This window comes from Thalia democratica, chromosome 1 (assembly GCF_965202585.1).
Source record: "Thalia democratica chromosome 1, ktThaDemo2.hap1.1, whole genome shotgun sequence".
Classification (NCBI taxonomy): Eukaryota; Metazoa; Chordata; class Thaliacea; order Salpida; family Salpidae; genus Thalia; species Thalia democratica.
Window position 1 is genome coordinate 68,760,697 of NC_139165.1, and position 22,022 is coordinate 68,782,718.

At 25.3% G+C, this 22,022-nt stretch overlaps 1 protein-coding gene across 5 annotated transcripts in view; it reads right to left on the minus strand.

Annotated features, from left to right (window-relative positions):
• The window catches only part of LOC145849108 (uncharacterized), a 40,813-nt gene extending 19,817 nt beyond the window's left edge, over positions 1-20,996 (minus strand). For 3 of the 5 annotated variants that reach the window (XR_014372321.1, XM_082954187.1, XM_082954189.1), the window contains exons 1-18: positions 20,926-20,996; positions 20,602-20,752; positions 20,063-20,198; positions 17,680-17,840; positions 15,754-15,937; positions 14,249-14,385; positions 13,826-13,999; positions 13,623-13,660; positions 12,962-13,031; positions 12,802-12,902; positions 12,336-12,380; positions 11,449-11,534; positions 10,837-10,882; positions 10,690-10,771; positions 10,276-10,289; positions 9,958-10,045; positions 9,066-9,114; positions 5,485-5,639 (exon numbers count right to left, since the gene is read on the minus strand). Coding sequence is in view for 3 of the 5 variants with exons in the window: in XM_082954187.1 (XP_082810313.1) it covers positions 5,485-5,639; positions 9,066-9,114; positions 9,958-10,045; positions 10,276-10,289; positions 10,690-10,771; positions 10,837-10,882; positions 11,449-11,534; positions 12,336-12,380; positions 12,802-12,902; positions 12,962-13,031; positions 13,623-13,660; positions 13,826-13,999; positions 14,249-14,385; positions 15,754-15,937; positions 17,680-17,840; positions 20,063-20,198; positions 20,602-20,752; positions 20,926-20,970 (1,762 nt within the window). In the remaining 2 variants the exon portion in view is untranslated. Of the gene's footprint in view, positions 1-5,484; positions 5,640-9,065; positions 9,115-9,957; positions 10,046-10,275; positions 10,290-10,689; positions 10,772-10,836; positions 10,883-11,448; positions 11,535-12,335; positions 12,381-12,801; positions 12,903-12,961; positions 13,032-13,622; positions 13,661-13,825; positions 14,000-14,248; positions 14,386-15,753; positions 15,938-17,679; positions 17,841-20,062; positions 20,199-20,601; positions 20,753-20,925 lie in introns of those variants that run through there. The other 2 variants (XM_082954188.1, XM_082954190.1) reach the window with 2 other exon arrangements.
• Between the last annotated feature and the right edge of the window lie 1,026 nt (positions 20,997-22,022).

The following is a 22,022-nucleotide window of genomic DNA, read 5'->3' on the forward strand; positions in this document are numbered from 1 at the left end:
AAATAGTTCAAGCACTTGGCTCGATTACTTAAACCAGTGAACTTTTTGTTTTTAAATCTTTAAACTGGTTTACTTTTAAGTTTCATTAATTTTGAGTTGAATATGCATTTGATAATTAAAGTACAACTGAATAAAACTATATTAAAAAATTAATCCTTTAATTTGTCTAAAACGAAAGCATGGAATAAATCAATAATGTTTAGAACTAAAATTTTAAGTGACTTACATAAAAAAGAAAAAAGCCATAACAAAAGCGTAAAAAGGTAAACAAATACTTTGAGACAATTTAGAGCCAGACAACTATCATATCTGCCATGATCTTTTTTTCGTTTACGGTTTTTTCAGCAAACATTTGCAGAGTGACAAAATAAGCGGAACTTATATCACTATTTACGATCTAGGGCACATAAAGGTGACTGTGAGCACAAAATCATTAACTTATTGTGTAACAAATAAAAGCAGTGCGCTTTCTCAGAAATCTCTTAAAGAGATTCGCTCGAAGATTATGAAGTTTGGAGAGAGACTTAAACATTAATGCTAAATAAAGTATGTTAAACAGTAAAATATTATTTCAGTGTTCAGTTATCAAAGTTCATGTCGCTTCGTAGCTTAAAAAAAGTTCACTTTAATCAGAAATCAATTTTTCAATGTAAGCAGTTGTAACTTTACCAAAACGAAAACAAACTTCAAAAGAGGCTATCACGCAGCGTTGCAATGCGAATAACATTAACAGTTTTTAACAAAAACGCTACAGGGCCCATTAAAAAGACATAGCACAATCAGCTGCGGCCAGTAGAGGTAAGGCGAGGTTGCCTTACAAATGTGTAAACGGTGTTCAACATGGAACTTCTTCCACACAGAAGGCAGAATGCCGAATGGCAAGTTGGCCAATTTACTTGATCATTATCACACCACACTGATGATGTTACGTAAAACATTGAAATTATCCGCTGCAAACAAAAAGTGTGACTTAATTGCTCGCAAGAAGCTGCAACAATTTTTCTTCAAAGTCGCGTGCATGTTAAACTGCAATTTGATGACTTTTTAGGCATCTAAGCATGTTGTAAAAATTTAATTCGAAAACTCCAGTCAAATTAATATTTTGAAACTTTGAGGCAGGTGCTAAGGCTATAAATTGATTTATCAAAGTAAAAAGACAGTTAATAATCGCTAAAATAAATTTAAGCGGGCTTAAAGACCTTTTGAGATATTTTCTTCAAAAGTACAAGCTGCTTAAAACCACTAAAACTCAATAAGATCACAATTTTTCGTTTTATTTTATACTTTTAAATCATAAATGCACTATTAATATAAAATTCTTTATACAGACTTCATTTGCCATTTCACTTGTCCTTTCGTTCTGAATAAATCGCGTTTTGAAAACAATTAATATTTTTTTGTTTTAAAAAAAATTGTATAATTTAATTAATAACTTTAATAAATTCAACTTTTAAAATATAACATTTTTTTTATTTTACCCAAGAAAACTTAAAACGTTTGACTCTAACAGTACGTTCTGCATTATATGTTTTTTTATGATTATGTTTGCAATATTTTTTTAAATATCTGCGAAGCTACTTTAATTTACAAACATTTATTGTACACTATCGTTAAGTAATTGTGCTAAAAAACTTGCCAATCATTAAAAATTATATACTTGTTAAATATTTTTAGAACTTAAATTTGCAAGTTTACTCGAATGGAAAAACATGTTAAACTATTACTTTTAGAAGAAAATATTCAAATAACCAAATAAGACTAGCTTTATAAATATTTAACATTGAGTAGAAAGTAGTTTTTTTGCGATAAGTTTAGATGCTTTTCTTTAAAAAATTATTAGCCTAAAACTAAAACAAACTTAACTAACTCATTGTTAAAGTTTTTCTCAAATACACATTTTAATCAAAAATATACAGCTCAAAAAATTCTAATGTAATTTTACATCAAAACTTTAAAACTAAAATCATAGTTACGATCAACTATAACTTTTTTAAAGTCATAACAATGCCTATAATTTACTCGATTTATCAAACTCGACTTTCTGACGCTTTTGAAACAAAAAATAAACGCAAGCAAAAAAAAAACATGCATTTCCAATGACTTTCTTATTTGCAAGCATATACAATTTTACATACACACGTACATAAACACGCAATGCATATAGAATTCCCCGTACAAACCCACTCACACACCAGCTAGCATGCCGAATGATGACACTATCGTAGTTTTTTTCTGTGATAAAGAGAAACAGAAAAAAAAGAGGAAAAAATATCACTCGGCATAGAATAAAAACTCGTCAAAGGCTGAGAACCTATCAGACGGTGTGATGAGATAAATCTCGTAGATTTTCACCTCTCAAAACTTGAATTTGACAAAGTTTCACCTCAAAATAGTTACAGCGGATTATTTTTTAATCAAAACAATTTTTTTCTATTGTCTACTTATTTGATTTTCATGTGAAATAAAAATTTTATCTTCCAAGTACTTTACTACTCAAAGCAAATGTAATTCTGTAAAACCTAGCTTTCGCTGTGTAGCTATTTCGTACTTAAGAAAATAAAATCATAAAGAACTATACATAAAACTCATGAGTTAAAACTATAGTATTACAAAGTTAAACTTTTTTTTTAGCAAGCTATCTCGCTTTAAAAAACTAATAAACAGACTGCATTAAAATTCCACCCAGATTGAAATCAACCCTAATCACCTTAAAATATTTAGTCTAAGTTATTCAAGTATATTAGGTAAAAAATTACATAACACAATTTACTTGATATTTTTAAACACTAGTAAATTATAATTGTGTAATTTTTTAACAGTGAATAAAAGTAATAAAACAAAAGTAAACAATAAAAATTCCTTTCTAACTGACAATTTATAGATAATAAAAGTATGTAAATATTTGAGTAATTACAGCATAAAACTAAACAGAAATAAACAGAAACAAGTAAAAACTATAAATACCACATTACAAGTAAAGCTAAGTATGTGGCTTATTTAAACTTTTCAGTCATAATAGAAACTAAATTAGTATTTTTGATGACAAACTGTACAAAAAAATTACGTACGCTTTTAATAGCTAGTAACGAATTGTAATAAGTAGTAGTTTAAAAATTAAGGTTAATTGTCGAAAAACTGAGAGTAGAACATTTTCACAACTATAAATAGCATAAAAAACTTGTATTTCATAAGAGAGCTTTTTTTTTGTTTTCACAAAGTACTAAACTATTTCATAAATGTTAACACAATGACACTCAACTCGGATTAAAGTTCAATGAAAAAACCAAAAATCACAAATTTGTTTATAATTTCAACTTCATGGAATTAAAAATTTCAGACTTTTTAATACAAAGAAAAAAGACGGGATATTTAGCAAATCTTTTACTTTTGTTATGTTCATTTCTAATCATTAAAAAAATGAAAAGTCCAGGATTACAGATAAACTATCGGAGATAATTCTTTAAATAAACGCTTATCTGTATCAGCAACCAGAAAATTGCTTCCATAACAAAACAGATCAGCACAATTAATTAAATGCAGTGACAGGTTGGAATTTGCCAGCAAATAATAAATCAAATTGGAAAAAAACAGCACACACAAGATTTTTTTAATCAAACTTTAAAAGTTTACAAATTGGCTCGTCGCTCAGCGCTAGCATTTGGTTTTGATTGCGTGCTATGCTGTGAAGATTTATCACTCGTCGTAAATATTGACAAATTGGAATACATATAAATACCGAGCAGGCTGTAGTCGCTTTAAAAAATGCGTTGAAGGATGGATAAATGTTTTGCTTTAGCAATATTCTAAGTGTGATCGAAAATTGCCATTGCGTAATTCTGTGATGCACTAGGAGGTGATTCTATGAAAACTTTGCAAATTTGTAAATGAATTCGACTGCTATAATCAAATTAATACGCTTTTCTTATCCATCATACCATTTTATCCTGGTTTAAACTTATTCGGTTACTTTAATGCAAAGTTCATGGAAACTCAATTGGTAGAGGAAATATATATTAAAACTGATAAATCTAAAATAAATGTACTCTATTGCTGTATCAGTACATGTATACCCAAAAATAAATAAAAAATATATAAAGTTTAATAAAAAAAAAAACATTCACAACTATAATTTTTAAATTTAAAAACTAATTAACTTAAGTTTGTAATACTTTTTTTTTTAAATTGTTACAATAGTTTTACAGTAAGTGCCTTATTAAAAAGAAAACGTATCACAGATTAATTAAATTTGCACACGCTCGAAACAAAACTGTTCTTCTAAGTGGCAGAAGTGGGAGAAATTGTCAGCACATTGCGCGAAACTAAACTAGAACAACCAAGTTTCAAACCATGAATAATGAATACAAAGTAGCGGGAGCGATTAACAGCTGTAGCGTAGATGTAGTAGTTTTAACTGGGACTGCCACATATGTTGTGTAACTCGGAATTAACACTTTGTAATAAAACGTTTTGCTTGGTATTTTCATACACGCTATAAGATTGATGGTACTTCATACACGAAACAGTAGAACGAATTAAAACTAGATACATTGAAGAATATAGCTGCTTTAAAAAAAGGTTATTTAATCTGAAAAAAGTTAGGTAACTCTATGCTATGCCATAATAGTTATTATTATATTCTGTTTGGCATAGTTTGGTAAGCTTTTTTTATGTACAAATGTTGAGTAACCCTAATACTAGAACTCTACCACTAATTATTAAGATTTGGCAAGAAACTAAAAACTATTTGAATTTCATAATATGATTTAAAAAACTTATTAGACCTATCCAATTACACTTGTTTATAAGTAAAATGAATTAAAGATGAAATAAAATACTAGTTGTAAAAAAAAAAATTATATTATAAGAATAAATATTTTTCATCGAATAAAAAATTAATTTTTTGTAACAATAACAAGAAAAAAAAATAAAACTGCTGTTAGCAATAAAGTATATATATATTTATTTATTATTTTCCTTAAAATAAGAATTAAGTGATATATCATAGCTGTTGTTTGATTAAGCAATGAATTATACGGAGCTTTAAGCCTTTTAATATAAAATATTAATACAATCTTGACATTTTTTGTAATCAAATAGCAAAGAGAAGCAAAATATTTACATAAATTTTAGCGTTTATTAAAATCAAAGCTTTTAGATAACTTAAAATTTATATCTGTAAAATATTTTCCCCTAAGTGTTTATGTTTTTAATTCAAAATGGAAATGTCAAAACAATGTTTAGTAAAGATATTTTTTATTTTTTTATTAGCTAGAATGTTTTGGTTTAAAAATCATAACAAGACTTAATTTCTTGGCTAAAAAATTTCACTAGTACCTTTAAACATATTTAACCATTATTATGTTTAATTTAATAAATACTATGATAATATTATTTGAATCAATTCGGACTATTTGAAAACTTTCAAAAAATAATAGTAATTAATATATCTACTATTGTTTTTTAAATAATATTGAAATAACAAACGTTGTGGCTCAACAAACGGCTGCTGAGTCTTCTTGTTTTTCTTGGGTCGTCGCAAATGCGCGAAGAAGCTGGTCTTTCTGGTGACGAAGTTCTTCGCAGCCTCGCTCACTTCAGTCACCACCAGTGTTGATTTGCTGATGGGCTTCTGCGCTGGTCTGCAAAAATACTTCAGCTACAAGAAAATATAATATTTTGAATTGTGTACTTAAAAATAAATAAAAAACTAAATCTCACAACTAAGTTTGGAATATGACAAACCAAAAAATATAAGAACTTCAATGTATTTAAATTAACTCAAAATTTTATTATATCAAAATAGTATTAAATCAAAATTTTATTAGATTTTGGCAAGTGTAATATTAGAAACTAGTAATAGTATAATTTATAATATTTCTTTAAAGGATAAATACATGGAAACTCAAAAGTATTCTAATAAGCCGCTCAGCCAAGTTTCAAGTTAAAAACCTCATAAATGTTTCTAAGACGTAGCATGTTTTTTTTGTCAATAACTACAAAACAAACAAAAATACTTAAAACATATTTAATTTTTTAATGGACAAAGTCAATTTGACCTTAGGTATGACTTAATAAACATTGTTTTTATTTTATAAAAAAAAGACAGAAATTTTATACGTTGACTCTTTACAACATTCAACTTGATATGAAACTATTAATATTCATTAAAACAGATTTAAAGCTTTTAGGGGCTCAAGAAAGTTTCAAAAGTTTTAGTGGTTTATGTTATACGTTATTTTAGATTTTTTTTTAACTTTTTTAATATAATAAAAATGTTTTAAGGTTTAAATCTTAGAACTTTTTGTTTTAAGTAAAGAGAAAAGTAAAGTTACTACTAAAGACCTAAAGTATAATTTTCCGATTTTCACTAAGCGTTTTAAACATAAAGCTATTTATAAAAAAAGCTATGAGAAAAAAAAATAATAAAAATATTTGTTTTTAATGGATTACTATTTGACATTCAATTAAATTTTATTTATCGTAATTTTATTGCGCTGACTGTAACTTTTAAGCTATATAAAAAGTTTCAAAAAATTAAAATACATATATAAAAGTATTTAAATTTTTTAAAGTGATATATCTTAACAAAATATTGGACTTATAAAAAGCTATTTCTATTTTTTTTTTAAACGGCTTGAATTTAATAGTTAGTTATATTTTTTAATTATACATTTAAAAAAATAAACAGTGTTTGGTTCTAAAGCTAGTAATTTAACTTATTACAGAAAATCTATTCGTAGTCAGTAAAACTTATTTAATAATGATTGTGCAAATTCATTAACTCTACATTAATTTTAAAAACTAACAAAAAATTAAGACTTTTAAAATCATAATAACAAAACAAAAACCAAACAACTTATAGCATTAGAAATCAGCTAATAAGTTTTTTAATATAACAAACATTACATAGGCTAGTAACTGAATAAAATGTTTTACGAAATTATGAAAAAATATAAATAAACTATTAACTTATTAAGTAAAAAAATTGGTACATACTTATTTAAATCATAAAAAGTTTACTTATGTGTTAGGTATTAAAATTTGCTTATAATTAAATAACATTTAATAATAAATACAACATTAAACTACGGTTTTTTTTTATGTGTATAAAAAAAATGATTACATTTCTATAATTAAGTAAAGTTTGAAAAATTGTAATACTTTTAGCATCATCTTAATTGGAACATTAAATGTTTTAGGAAAAACAGCAAAGACTTCACGAGCTCTAATCAAATACAGACCATTTACTACACCTAGTGTACATTATACGCAAAACAACGGCCCGCAAGGGCATGCTGAAGAGTTTACAGAAACAAATGCCGCATATACCGAAGCCACTGTAGCGTGACGAAAAGCAGACGACATCAACTTGAATGAATCTAAAGTGCAGAAGCGCTTTTTGTGTATTCCGTTGTCGGTAGAGAGCACACTTTTGTTTTCAAACTGTCCGCAGCCATTCAATTGTCCATGCAAATCCCATTTGATCGTAATGGTTTTGTGCGTTTAACATTTGAACAAAACTAAATGTAACATCAATTTTTTTTTAAACTGGCAAACAAAACACAGCATAGGTGTAATGAAAGTTACTGTACAAATATAGTTAAACTTAATGTTTATAATAACTTTTTAGTATCTTTGGTCAAGTGCAATACAAAAGTTTTACGGAAAAATTGATAATTTTTATTAACTGTTTTGATACTGGAGTCTTTTAAAAGCATGTTCAGTACAATCATAAAGTTATAGAGCAAGTTTTTACAACAATAAAACATACTTTAATTTAAATTAAGTTTAACTATTAGACTTTTAGGCTATTTTGGGCTCAGAAGTTAACATTTGAAAACTGTTTTGTATTTTTGACTTATTGCAATAACTTTACAACTTATATTAGTTTTTAAACAGAAATAAACAATTTAAAACTTTAGTCTGAACAATAACAATAATATCTGACAAAAATAAATTAAGTTGTAAAAACTCACTATTTTCTTGATTGTATATTCAAAACTAGTAACTTTTTTTTTGATAAAAATTACCGATAAAAAATATCAAAACCATAACAATAACATTGATAAAAAATTATGATAGACCTGTTTATATGTTTTAAATTATAAACCTACTATTGTTTAAAGGCAAATCATAAAATTTTAGGAGAACTATTTGTCCATAAAACTTTTTTTTTTTGATTAAAAACAAAATGGATAATGAAACGGCGGGCTTGATTGGAAATGGCAAAAATGAAACACGCAAAACGAACAATGAAATAAACCATGGCCACAACAACAAGCTTACGTTTGTTCCAGAATCGAGTGGTGCTTAACGGTTTATTCGCCAGTTGATTCAATATTGCTTGAAACATTTCAGCTTAGTCCGCGAAATAATAAAAAAGTTCAAATAAAAAATTGTGTTATAATACACCTTGATGCAACTAGGCACCAAACTTGCTCCTGTTTCACGGGTCGTAACCACATCAAAGCAAAATTTTAACTTTTTTAAATATTTATTCAAAGGATTTTTTAAACCCAGCTTGTTATAAAATATATAAGGTGTATCTAAACTTATTTCTATAAAAGTTTAAAAAAAGTATTTTTTTTACTCACTTTTAATTCAAAAATTGTCATGAAATGAACTAATAACATCAACAAAACATTATTATGTACACTGATTTTTAAAACCTAATAGGGCATAAAATTAATAAAAATATCTTAATAATGAGAATTGCAATAAAAAATATAACTAAGAAATATCATAAACTTATATTTGCTATTATTCAAATAGTACAATAGCAGTTTTACCTAATACAAACAATATTTAAAAACACAATAGTATCTTTCTAGCTATTGAATTTTTTAATTAAGCTTATAATTTATGTTTTGTATTAACTTTATGTACGTTTACTTTTTAAAAAATAGATAATTTAATCGATAAATAATTTTGACTTATTATTTCTTTACCTCAAGGATAATGTAAAATCATTTATTTTACTAGTATATTTATTTTAAAGCATCTATAATGTTTTTTTTTTTTAATATAATAAATGTTGACACTTAAGCAATTTAAAAATAACTCACTTGATATTCTTTGGAACTTGAATTTGACCATTAAACGTAAATCTTCTTTCTGTAAAAATAACTTTTGTCATCTTCAAAAACAATAAAAGAAACAAAAAAAATTATAATTTTTTTTCTTTTATTTGCACTATTGATTACGCAAATTACTGAGGCAATTATAAACTGTAAACAAATAGAGCAGAATAAAATTCAATTAGAAGAATTTTCTTAAATCAAAGAGTTTTTTTTAATACTTTGAAAATACTCTATCTAAAATATCTCTAGAAATAGCACTTTTTACAACTTTTTTGCTTAGCATTTTACAAATACTTTTCTTTTTAACAATCAAATATATTCTTGAACCTAATTACAATTTATTTTTGACTTTTTCTAAAGATAGAGTAGACTTACTTTTTACAAAAGTATTTTTTAATTGTCATGTTTAAAAGATTACCAGATTTTTAGTTACAAAAAGTATGTTGAAATTTTAATACATTTTACCAATTAATTTTATTTTCCTGTTCTTCTTTTTGTATTAATTCAGTATATAGTTTAACCTTTTTTATTACTTTATACAAACATCAAGTCTCATGTGAGTTATATGATTTTATAATAAAAAACTATAACGTTTCAAAAATGAGAAAAATCATTCCTATCACAATTAATAATATAACGTATAATTTTACTATTTAACAGTTTTACTATTAACCTCATGGGTATAACAATTTAAGACTGAAAAGTATAAGATTTTTAACATTTTAAAACATCTAATTTAATTTTGAACGTTGAAACAAAACACTCATAGTAAACTATAATCGTGCATCAATCTAATCAAATTAATAAAAAAATTGCTACGAAATCTAGCTGAATTTCAATCAACTGACTAAATCGGAAAAACTTAAATTAAAACTACCTTCTTTGTTGTAATCATCTTGGTGCTGCTCAATAACGGGATAGCTCATTCCCCTGGTTCTCATAGAAACCGGTTGCTTATCAACATGCTTCAATTACAAGGTGACATTACAAATTAATAATTACATAAAGAGTGTCATCTTTATACCAATTATAAACTTTTTTAAATGTAAAGTTTAATATACCGACTTAAAAAAAATTTAGTATTTAACTAAATTAAATAAAAACATTTTATCAAGTAATATTTATAAATTTATATAAATAAGATAATAAACCAAAACCAAAAGCAAACAAAAAATGAGTGAAAAATATAACTTACATGCAATGCAGAATCTGTAAAATTAAAAGATTGTAAGTAAACCGACAAATAAAAATTATAATTCATGCAAATCTATATGTATTTTCAAACTTATATTCTACAAAATTTATGACTTTAAAATGAATCAATCTAAAATACTTTTAGTCATTTTTTCATTATTTTTGACTTAAACATAAATTTATATCTTATATATCAATCATTACAAGTATTATTAAGTATCTTTGTAGTTAAATACCAAATGAAAAACAAAATATGTCAAGTTGTGTAAAACTAAAACAGTCTTTAAGTAATCAAGTACTATTTTTAAAAAAAAGTGAATTTGGTATATGATTTGTTTAAAAAAAATTAAAATTTACAATAACTACTTACAAAAACTTCAATAATTTTCACAGCTAACTAATAAGAAATACTTACCATCTTCAGCACTGACACTACTGTTAATTGACGGTGCTGGTAAACTTATTTGTTCAAGTGAAGTAGATATGTTTGCGTTCAGCTGAATAAAATATATTTTTTATTAGTTTTCTATATTTTTCAATTTAATTTTAATTTTAAACTTACCTCATCTTGGACCTTTCTTTCGGTGGCCAAACTTTCATAATTGAATCTACAATTAAGACTACTGTTATAATATAACTTGAGAAAATCATCACAACATTAGGTAAGTAGCATTTCTCATACTTGTAAAACAATTTCTAATTATAATTAAGTAATGTAATCAAACTTTTAAAAAACATAGTTTATCACACTTTAATCATTCATTATCAAATTTTTAACCCTGTGACTCCTCTTACACCAATTTTAAATCGTAATAAACTCTTGACATTTTCTTCTACTAAAGTTAAAAAACTTATCGAAACCGTTACCAAAAAGACCAACGTAGATAAAGTGTTTAATGAAAATTTTTTGTGAAGAAATTAAACTTATTTTTTCTCTAGGATTAAGCAGGCTGCACGTGACTGCTTTTGTGGTATACTGTGGGAGAAACTCAGTGAAAATAGTTTTCTATTTTTGGCTTAGTTTCAAACGCTAACCGTAGAACAAAACATGCTATAAGCTTTGATTGTTTAAAAAAATACATATTTTTACTATCTAAGAACCCTGTTAGCAAATGTGGTTTGATATTTAAACCAAATGATTGATACTTCACTCAAATAACTGCAAACTACTAACTGGTGATTTCTGTTATCGTCCTCGTTCAAATTTTCGCTCGAATGCCAACTGTGAGGCCGGGTCGGCGACGCGTCTTTGTGGTCACGCTGTAACAAAATATAGTTTCAATGAGAGTTTTTAAAAGTTCCTTTTTGAAAAGCACTGATCTCAAACCTAAATAGTTAATTGTATCAAAATACTTTATATGATTTTTTAAGTAAAAAAGTAAAAGTATTAAAAGTATATATTTGATGTAAAAATATACTAGTAAAGAAAATAATTTAAAGTAGTACTTTAGGTAGGTCAAACTCTACTCGAGTCTAAAAGACTTTTTTTTCTTTAAATTTATATGTTTAAAAGTTTTACATGCAAATGTTATAAGTTATACAGTTAGTATATAGTATATTAAAGATTAAAGTAAATATTTTTTTGAGTATTAAAAGTAGCATGTTAATCAAATACTTTTAAATTTTCATTGTACCATGAACTTCATCTTTTGTTAGTTTTGATTGATGTCTTTATTCATTACGCATATAAATTTAAAAACAAGAAGCAATTTCTTTAAAGTTGAGTAGTTAAGTTAATTTTAAGCAGAAAAGAATGAATCCACCTTTTACTTTTAAACTACCATTCATTAACACAATTTAAGTAAGTGAATTGTTAACAAAAAATTATATAAGTTATCTTTTCATCAAAGTTAACTGCATACTCAATTATAGTCAAAAATTTAGATATAATTTTATTAAAAATAAATAAATACTTGATTAATTACAGTATTCTAACCAACTTTTTAAATATTAATAAAATCACCAGTAAAAAGATATTAATTATAAATTTTAAATCTTTTTGATGCAGTAGGTTATCTAGCATGCCGTATTATACTATTTATTTCATGCTAACACACGTACCTCTATAGAAAATAAACCGTAACTACATCCGTATTTACGATTATTCTGCATATTAAATATTCCCATTTTCACTTTAATTCATTATCATTAACTCAAGTAATTACTTTTAATTAAGGTTTATTAAGTAGCAAACTATATGAAGTAAAAAATTATGCAACTTAAAATAAATGATTTCGAAGTATAAGCATTGTTTGAAATTCGTTAACTTCATTTAAAAGTTAAATGTTACAGTAGAAAAACAACATCAAATAACACTGATTAATTTTGTCTTAAATAAAAACATTTTTTTATTTAGCTAAAATTCACTAAAAGTCTAACTAATTTTCAATTTTTAAGTAAACTTAAACCAAATTTAAAAAATTGTACACTTTTAAAGTTATAAAACTAAGTTTATAAAAAGAGCATAAAATTATAAATTATACAACATAAAAACTACATAGGTAAAAGATCTACTAAATTAATTTACCTGACTATTTACTGACAAATGATCATTTGTTTCTAACGGCGCCCTAATAGGAACGATTTTGGGTTTTTGTGGGAAAACTTTATCTTGCTCATTTGACACGGCTAAAATCAATAGAAGAATTAAAACACTAAAATCAAATACTCACATTGAAAAATCTTACTTGGCATTTGGTCGTTCAAGTCAGGACAAGACAAACTGAATCTTTTGTTCACGTCACAGTCTTCATTTAACTGAGAAACAATAATATAACATACTAAATCACAATTTAAAATATCGTAAAAATAATTAAAATCAAAGGTGTAGATTAAAACCACTACAAAATTACAAATAAGTAATCTAATACAACTTTTCATCAAAAATTTGTTCTTATAAAGCTTATAAAATGTTGATTGGTATTATTCAACCAGTGTATGCTCAGCCACAATACCATGTTCAAGTTTTGATGGTCCTTTATACCGGTTGTAAAAACAAAACTGAAAAGAATTTCGCTGCGCAAATTAAAATATTCCCCACCTTAAGCAAACTATAGTTTCAAACAAAATGAAATCCTCATTATAAGTGTAAACTTTAAACCAATGTAGTAATAAAACTTTTATTTTACCTTTCATTTATACTTGTTTTATTTTTATTAAACTAGTTTTTAATTTCGAAGAATAAAACAAACCTAATACTTGTTTTCAATTTAAAATAGTACATAATTACATTTAAAATATCAAAGTATAAAGTATTACAGTAAAATCTATAAAAAAAACTACCTAATAATCAAATTATCCAATATTACATTTTTTTAATTAAATTGGCTTAAAAAACAAACTACTTACTTTTTCTTGTGGCAACATTTGATTATTTTTTTCAGCATCTGAAATCAAAATATTATAACCACTCATGTAACAAAAAAAAATAAATTATACTAATATCAAATCAAAAAATGAAAAGTGTGTAAACTCAAAAACCAAATACTTTAATCTAATAGATAACTTCACAGTTTAAATACAAAAATTACAAATTTCAAGAAAAATCTAACTTATATAGCTTTCACTTTGGTTGTAAAAAAACGAAGGTTCGTGGATTCGAATGTCGTGCATGACGTCATCAGTGACGTTGTCGGGCGACATGTGTTCCCTCAAATCTCCCGTGACGTCATCTAAACGAAAGGCGGGAGTTTTCGAAGTTTTGCTCAACTCTAGCACCAGGTCCTCTGTTTAAATAGAACTTATTTTCAAAATTCAACAAATTATAAGTAGACTAATATCCGTTACCTTGTTACAAGTGGTAAGTTTTAGTCGTAATTTGCAAAATTACCTTAATATATTTAGTAAAACTCGTCAACAACGTAATAGAACAACTAAATTCAGAATTTTAATAGTAAAAAGTGTTATTTTCTAAAATAAAATAGTTTTTTAACTAAACTGATAAAATATTTCAAATCAAAATAAGACAACATTACCTGGGGAAATTGGCAAGACACTTGATGCGAATTTTTTAACACTAATGGTCGAATTAGAATACTCATCGAATCTGATCTTCGAGCCTTTGTACAACCAGTTGGCCTCATAAGTAACATCAGCAACAGGCTCCGGTGGACTACAAATACATAAGCTATGATCACAGAAACAAATTAATATTTATTGTTCAAGTACTAATGCTTTAAAAAGCACAACTCGCTAAAAAAGGAAGATTAAGTAGAAATGCTTTATATATATGTATAATTTATTGAAATGACGATTTTAAAAATGCTAGAACATATGTTTCATAAAGACAAAAAAGATTGTCTCTAATATCAGTAGAAGGTGTTCAAGTTTGAATATTAACCTTATTTTATATATATATATATATAATAAAAAGGTTTATTTAAAGATGCAAAACTCAAAGGACTCGAGTTTTGCATCTTTAAATAAACCTTTTTATTAATAAAGCCCTCAAGGTGGGCTCAGTGTGAAAAATTTAATTTATTAAGTTAAATAACTTAATTCTAATTATATATATATATATTTTATTGAAATGGCGATTTTAAAAATGCTGGAACATATGTTTCATAAAGACAAAGAAGATTGTCTCTAATCTTCAGCCAGTTCAAATTTAAAATAAAAAGCACTTTGGTAAACAAAGATGCAAAAGTTTACAAAAAAACAAAAACAATATGACGGGAGAATTGAACATTGTACATTACAAATATTCAGTACAAAAATCGATCTACCGTCACTAAAATCGCCATTTCAATAAATTATTTAAAAGCCCTTTAAGTGGGCTCAGTAGAAGATGTTTAAGTTTGAACATTAACCTTATTATATATATATATATATATATACTACACAGTTAACAAAACTTTTTAATTTAAATGTACAATAGGTTTGTTTCTTAGAAAACAATTTAAGATCTCTAAATCAAAGATAGATAAAAAATACATCTTTTTTAATTGCTATTGACATTTATATATTTATTGCACTGATGAGCTCTTTGAGCGAAACTGTTTGCTGAGGAAATTTTTAGCGGAAAAAAAAAATTAATTTATATGTATAAAATATATTTAATTTTTTAATTTTTCAGACTTTAATAGATTAGCCTTTCGTATATATAACGTATATGATGGTTACGAAAGCTCTCAAACAATATAATTTTAAAAATCATTGCACATACTTGAAACTATTATTATTAACATCTATTGTCTAGATCAGTGGTGTTCACGGGTACACCCATGCACACTAGTTGGTACGAAATTTATTGGGTGCACTAAACTCACGTAGGGGTGCACGAAAAAAAGGTCTTAGGCAGACTTAAAGGAGTTTTGAAACTTACATTAGATATTACGATTAGTTTTTTAAATAGTTACTACGCTTTAGATAATTTTTGAGCTTGGGGTGCACAGAATCGTTTTATTCGAGTTTAGTGTGCACAGATTTTAATTACCGTGAGGACCACTGGTCTATATCAATTGTTTAAAAGAAAACAAACGTGGAAAGAATGTATGCAAGGTCGTCGAATTTACTAGTTTTGGCAAGGGCGCTGGGAATTTGGTTATTGACATTTGTCTTTCTTAAACACTCCTCAGCTCCGTTCTTTTGTAGCAATAAAAGAGCGAACTCAACTAAACCAAGCCTTGCAGCAAAATGCAATATTGTTTCACGTTTGAAGTGCCCTATTTAAAAATGTGACTGTTAATATGACTTACAAACAGTTAAAACTGACATTTTTAATAATTGTTTTGAAGTAATGTTGTTGTTTTTTTTCAATTATAAAAATAGCAGTAAGTACAAGTTTTAAATCAACTTGATAGAATAAATATCGCTTATAAAATACAACCTTCTAAAATGTTCTGGAGACAAATATATTTATTACAAAAGTATATAGATATATATAAATACCTAGAATTAAAAGTGTTTCTTTTGAATAAGTCACAAATGAAAGTACAAATTTATGACTAAATTAAACTTTTTTTTTAATTTAACTTTAAATAAAGAAAGTTCTTTATTCAAGTTATTACTCTTTTTGAGGAAAAAAAGCTAGTCTTAGTGACCAAAAAAAAGCTATCCTGAGTTCTGACAAGCTAATCTGAATCTATGAATTTTACTTTTTACTGAGCCAAAAAACGAAAAAAAAAGTTAATCAACATACCTGAAATGAAGAAGCAGTATAATTTCAAGAAAAAAATTAAGCCCAAAAAAACAGCAAGAGATAAAGGTAAAGTATCTCAACAAGCCTGATTTTGCAAAAACAATCAAACAAGCAAAGTCACCCTGAGTTTTTCAAAAAAGTTTAAACTGATCTAAGTTGGCCTAAAACTTTTCTTTAGTTACAGCTAGCCTGGTTTATCTTGAGTAGCTAGAGTGTGTGACAACCCTGTTTATTGTCAACTAGTATGATCATTACATTTTTCAGTAATAAATTAGAAAAAAAATTAAATCAACATACAAATAAGAGTTTAACCAAGTAACACTTTAAACAATTTTGAAGTGTTTAGTAGTTAAAAAAAAATTTCTATGAGATCATACTTTAATATGCTATAACGTTTAAGTAAATTAAAGAAATATAAAGGTATTGAGTTGCAATTTTAGAACCACTATTAGTTCGTTTATTATTATTATTATTATTTTATTATTATTATGTTAACCATATTACCAAACAAAGTAAAAAAACTCATTTATTTAACACTATTACATAGTTATTAAAGAGGTATTTGGGCATATTTTCGTTAAGTATTATTCTCAGTACAACATCTAGAGGCAATGAACAACATTTAAATCAAAAATAAAAACGTTTGGTAACTTAGAGAAAATTTTATGCAAACTAAACTTACTTTCATTATGAGAGAGTTCTAAAAAGGTTTGAAGCAAAATATTAAATACCATATTCAGGGTTGCCACTCTTTGAGTCAAAAAATCTGTCTTGAGTGACATAAACTGTCCTCAGTCATCCTGAGTTTTTTTTTCAAATACTTAAAAAAAAAATTCACTTTTCAAAATTAAAAAGGTCTAATTGTTCAACAAAATTGATTATAAAATAACAAAATATTAAAACTAATTCAACTAAATCTTTTTTAAATGTAGAAAAAATCTATTTTGAAATCTTTAAAAAAATTTTAAATTATCTTGAATATTTTATAAAAAAAACACAAAACTATCCTGAGTCTGCCTGAGTTTTTTTTTTTAATATCCTGAGTATTATGGGTGTGTGGCAACCCTGCATATCTATTTGACAAAAATTGTTTTATTATTCAACATTACTTATTAATTTATGAACTTATTGCATTTATATGTTTATTATTTCTTCAACATATATAAGACAAAGATAGCTCAAATAATTAATTAAACAAATTTAAGAACACTTGTAGTTGTATGATGATTTTAATAACAGAACAGTTTTTCTTTTTAAACAACTAACTATTTTCAGGTAGACCAAGTAAATGCCAGTCATCAGGAAGAATCAAATGCTTAAAAGCTCTTGTCAATCGATTATCGAGAGTTTCAAAGTGTTCGTTTTCGAGAGAGTAGCCTTCATCTCTTATAAGGTCCCAATCTTCAAGACTTTCTATAGTATGAACACTGAAATAAAAAAAAGAAATTAATTTTTACTCTAAATGACATAGATGTCATGAACATAATGTAGTTCAAAACTGTAGGTTTTTTCTAAAAAAAACTAATATCGAATTTCTTTTAAAACAAGTATGTCTCATAAAATGTATACTTAATTTAAACAGTTATAAACCTTAGTTTAATATAAATCGAACTTTATCAATATTGTTACAGCTGATTTACTTTATTTTTACAGATTACAGTTTCTAATTATTATTAGATTAATCAGAGTGATAGCAGCATAGACTTTACTATCTATTAATTTGGTAAAACTTACTAGACATTTTTTTGTGTACTTTTGGTTATAATTGTTACAATTAGGTTCAAGAAAATAAATACAAATATTTTACTTTAAAAAATTCTGTTATAAAATTACTCTAAGACCTCTAGAGAACTTTTATTGCAATTATACTAAATTCTGCAATAAATTTAATTTTTAAATTATACAATGAACTCAAATTATTGAAGAATTTAATTATAACTAAAGATATCTAACAGCAGAGTGAAACATTGTTTTTTAACAGAACTCTTAGAAATGATATATCTGAAGAAATTGTTTTTCAAAAAGTTATACAAAATTAAAATTTGTTTGCAAATTTATTGTAAAATAATGCTTTTTATGTGAGTGCAGTCGAAAGTTTTTCAAACTAAAATCTTCATGTATAAAATTATAAACAGAAATAAGAGAACTAGAATTTTAAAACTAATATTTTAAGTAAGTTTTAAGGAACTTACATCTGCCTTATTTAAGTTGTGTGGTTTTACAGAGCATTCTATGAAATAACAAAAATAAGCTTTAACTAGTTATTATTTCTAAATTAGTACAGAATAAGCCAACGACCTTAACAACCAAACATTTTTACACAAATAAAAGTTTATATAAATTTTAGAAAACTGTAGCAGAATATTATTACAACTATTCTTTTAATTATCATACTAGATTACAAGAGATATAGACCAATTCAATAACCATTTTTATTGCAGAAAAAAATTTAGCCAAAGCCAGAAAATTGAAAACTAATGAGATAAATTGTAAGTGAAGTTAACAACTGAAGTATACATTTTTTGATAATTTTGTGCATCTCCAAAATGTTTATTAAAAAAAACTTTGAGTGAAAAATATAAATATTTTTGATTTGAAAACAAAACTTATTTAATACTGTTTATGAAACAGTATCTTTTATTATTGTTCATTTTCAATACTATTAAAAAGCATTTTTAATGTACGACTATTTTGGAAAACCAACTCAAGTTAAATACTAAGTTGTTTAATAGTCTAGTTGCAAGCACATAACAAATAATATATAAAAAATTAGTATACATTATTATACGTTAAACAACAACAAACTTTAGAATATTATTCAGTATAAAACTCTACATAATCTTATAAATTTCAAAAATTATATGTAAGAATACTTAGATTAAGACATGCTTTGATATGTGTTTACCTTTCAATGCTTTTAAAATACAAAGGTTATTAAAGCAGTAAATTGAAAACATAAATTTAAAATAAACAATTAAAACTTTTAACATAGTGTAAATTAAAAGAAATACATTTATTTCTCATATTACAAAAAAAAAAATAGAAAAAGAAATTCAGTCAAAAATAACAAAGCTTATTTGGTTTAAAACCAAATGTAAACTAAGTTTTTTTTTAACTTTTGAATACTAGTTGAACTTAACAATCTATCTTCAGAAACACAATATTAAGATTAAGTACAAAATTAAGATTAAGCATAAAATTAAAATTAAGCACAAATCTCTTTAAAATAATAATATCTGAAGTTCTAATTTACTATGTACAACAACTTAAGAACTCTTAATTTTTTATTAAAAAAAAGGTGTATAATACTGTATATTCTTACTAATTGAGCACTAAATACATAGTTTAACTACGAATAACCAATTAAATAAAAAACATTAAATATTATAAAAACCAATATTTGTACTTTCTGTAAAAACTGAACCATTTATAACTTGTTTATCTATAAAATATTATTTTTTTAATAATGCTATACACAGATTTTTCACGACTGTAAACCAAATCAATACTTATTATAGCTTTTATTAAACAGGTTTACTAACTTCTAATTTTTTTTTTCAGTTAAATTAAATTTTCTATAGTGTCAGACAAATACTTAATTAACAAGCTATATACATTAGTTTTATAGGGAACAAATAAAGTAAATTACCTATCAGCCAAGTAACGTGCTAGAAAACAAGTCGGGTCCAAAAAATATGTAAAAACTTCTGTTGCCATCAGCTTGACTTCATTGTTACCAAACAAAACATACACGTTAAACTCAATTTGTTCAGGGGGTTCATGATCTGATAAAAATAAGTTATAACAAAAAATGTATACAACTGCATTATTACTGTTCTACAAAGTATGTTTATAAATAATTAGTATAAAATTTAATCAATTTAAATTTATTTATACCTAGAACATTTTTATTTTCAGAAGAAGTTTTTTATTTAAAAAAAACACCAAACTAATGTAACCAATAAAAAATAAATAAATTGTGTTACAATGGTGTTAAAATTATTAAAATTATTTTTTTAATAAGTTAAGTTTTTTAAGACAGATAAAATTAATACATTAACAAAACTGATACATAAAATTTTACTAAGTTTTTAAGATGTGTTTAATGTTTTTGTAAAATTCAAATCTTGTTGTGCAATACAAGCTAATGTTTTTAAAATTAAAACATGTCAAGTAAAAAATATTTACTTGGTATATTTGCTTGAAAACAATTCATTTCATTAGAGATAGCAGCTTCAGTAATGTGCTGTACTTTTGATCCTTTAAATTGAAAGAATGCTCTTATATTATTCGGAATGACAAAATCATCATGAAAAAATGACATGATAAGACCACCACCCTGCAAAACAAAACTTTTTATGAACTACTGTACAAGAATAAGAACGGACCATATAAACAAATCTGAACAAGCTAAATACTTTTTTTGTTGCTTTTTTTATGTTGTATAAAACATGCTTGAAAATTGACTTATCTTTATTGTTTAAACAATTAAAAAAAATTAAATTAACTTACATAAACTGGTGCTGCTTTGGGAACAACTTCCATGATTTTTAACATTATAAGTACATTAAATAAGTTAGTTGTAACCTATAAAATAATTAAAATGTTTTATAAGAAACACAAAAACTATAAATAAAAACGTAAACTTATAAAAAAAAAAACATATTCATTATTTACAAAAAAAACCTTACACAGAAAGTAAAATGACTCAAATGTTAAAAACTCAAAAAAGTTACTAGTGATTATTGCGACACAGAAAAATTATTCTGTAAACAAAATCAATCTAATAAACAAATAATCATGAGTTAAACCAAGAACAAACTGCTGCCAGCAGGCCAAACTCATAATTTTGTTTAAACTAATATAATTTAATTTAAATCAAAACTTTTCAGTGTTAATTTAAAAAGATAATCTGTTATTATACTTATTTTTTGTTTAAAAAATATGTTTTTTTTAAGAACATAAAAATTGTTCACTTTTCAACCTGCTAACCCCTGAGTTTTAAACATTTTCTCTTTCTTCAGGTATATAGTTGAATAAAGATATTTAACTTATCTTAAGCTTTTATTGGTAATGCTATTGGCATTTTCTCCTTTATTATAGCATATTTTGAATATAAACTCAGGCTACACTCAAACTACACTCTTAAGTTTTTGCTGCTTTGCTCTTAGCTTTAAGCCATGGGCTTTTAGCTTGTGCTGCGTTGCAGTTGTGAATGGTTTTGATCTTGTTTAAGCAAATTTAGTTCGATTTTATATTGCTTTATGAGTTTAGTTTAAACAAACATTTAGCTTTCAGCTTCTTTAATTCATGTATTTTAGTCTTTAAAAAGAATTGATAACTTGATTTATTGGTTTTATGTTGTACAGTAATTTTTCATCTTTTAGTTTTGCAATTTTGTTGTAAATACATTTGATCACCACAGACTCAAATTACATTTAACAGTAGTATAAGTTATTTATTTATTAAACCTTTAGTAAATAGTAAGTAAGTCATCTTAGTCTATTTATCAACTAAAGTTGAATCGTTATTTTGGAAACATCTCTTATACAAGTTAAAGCGCACGTTGTGTTATAAACCAGGCCCCTAACATTGTATAAGTAAAACAC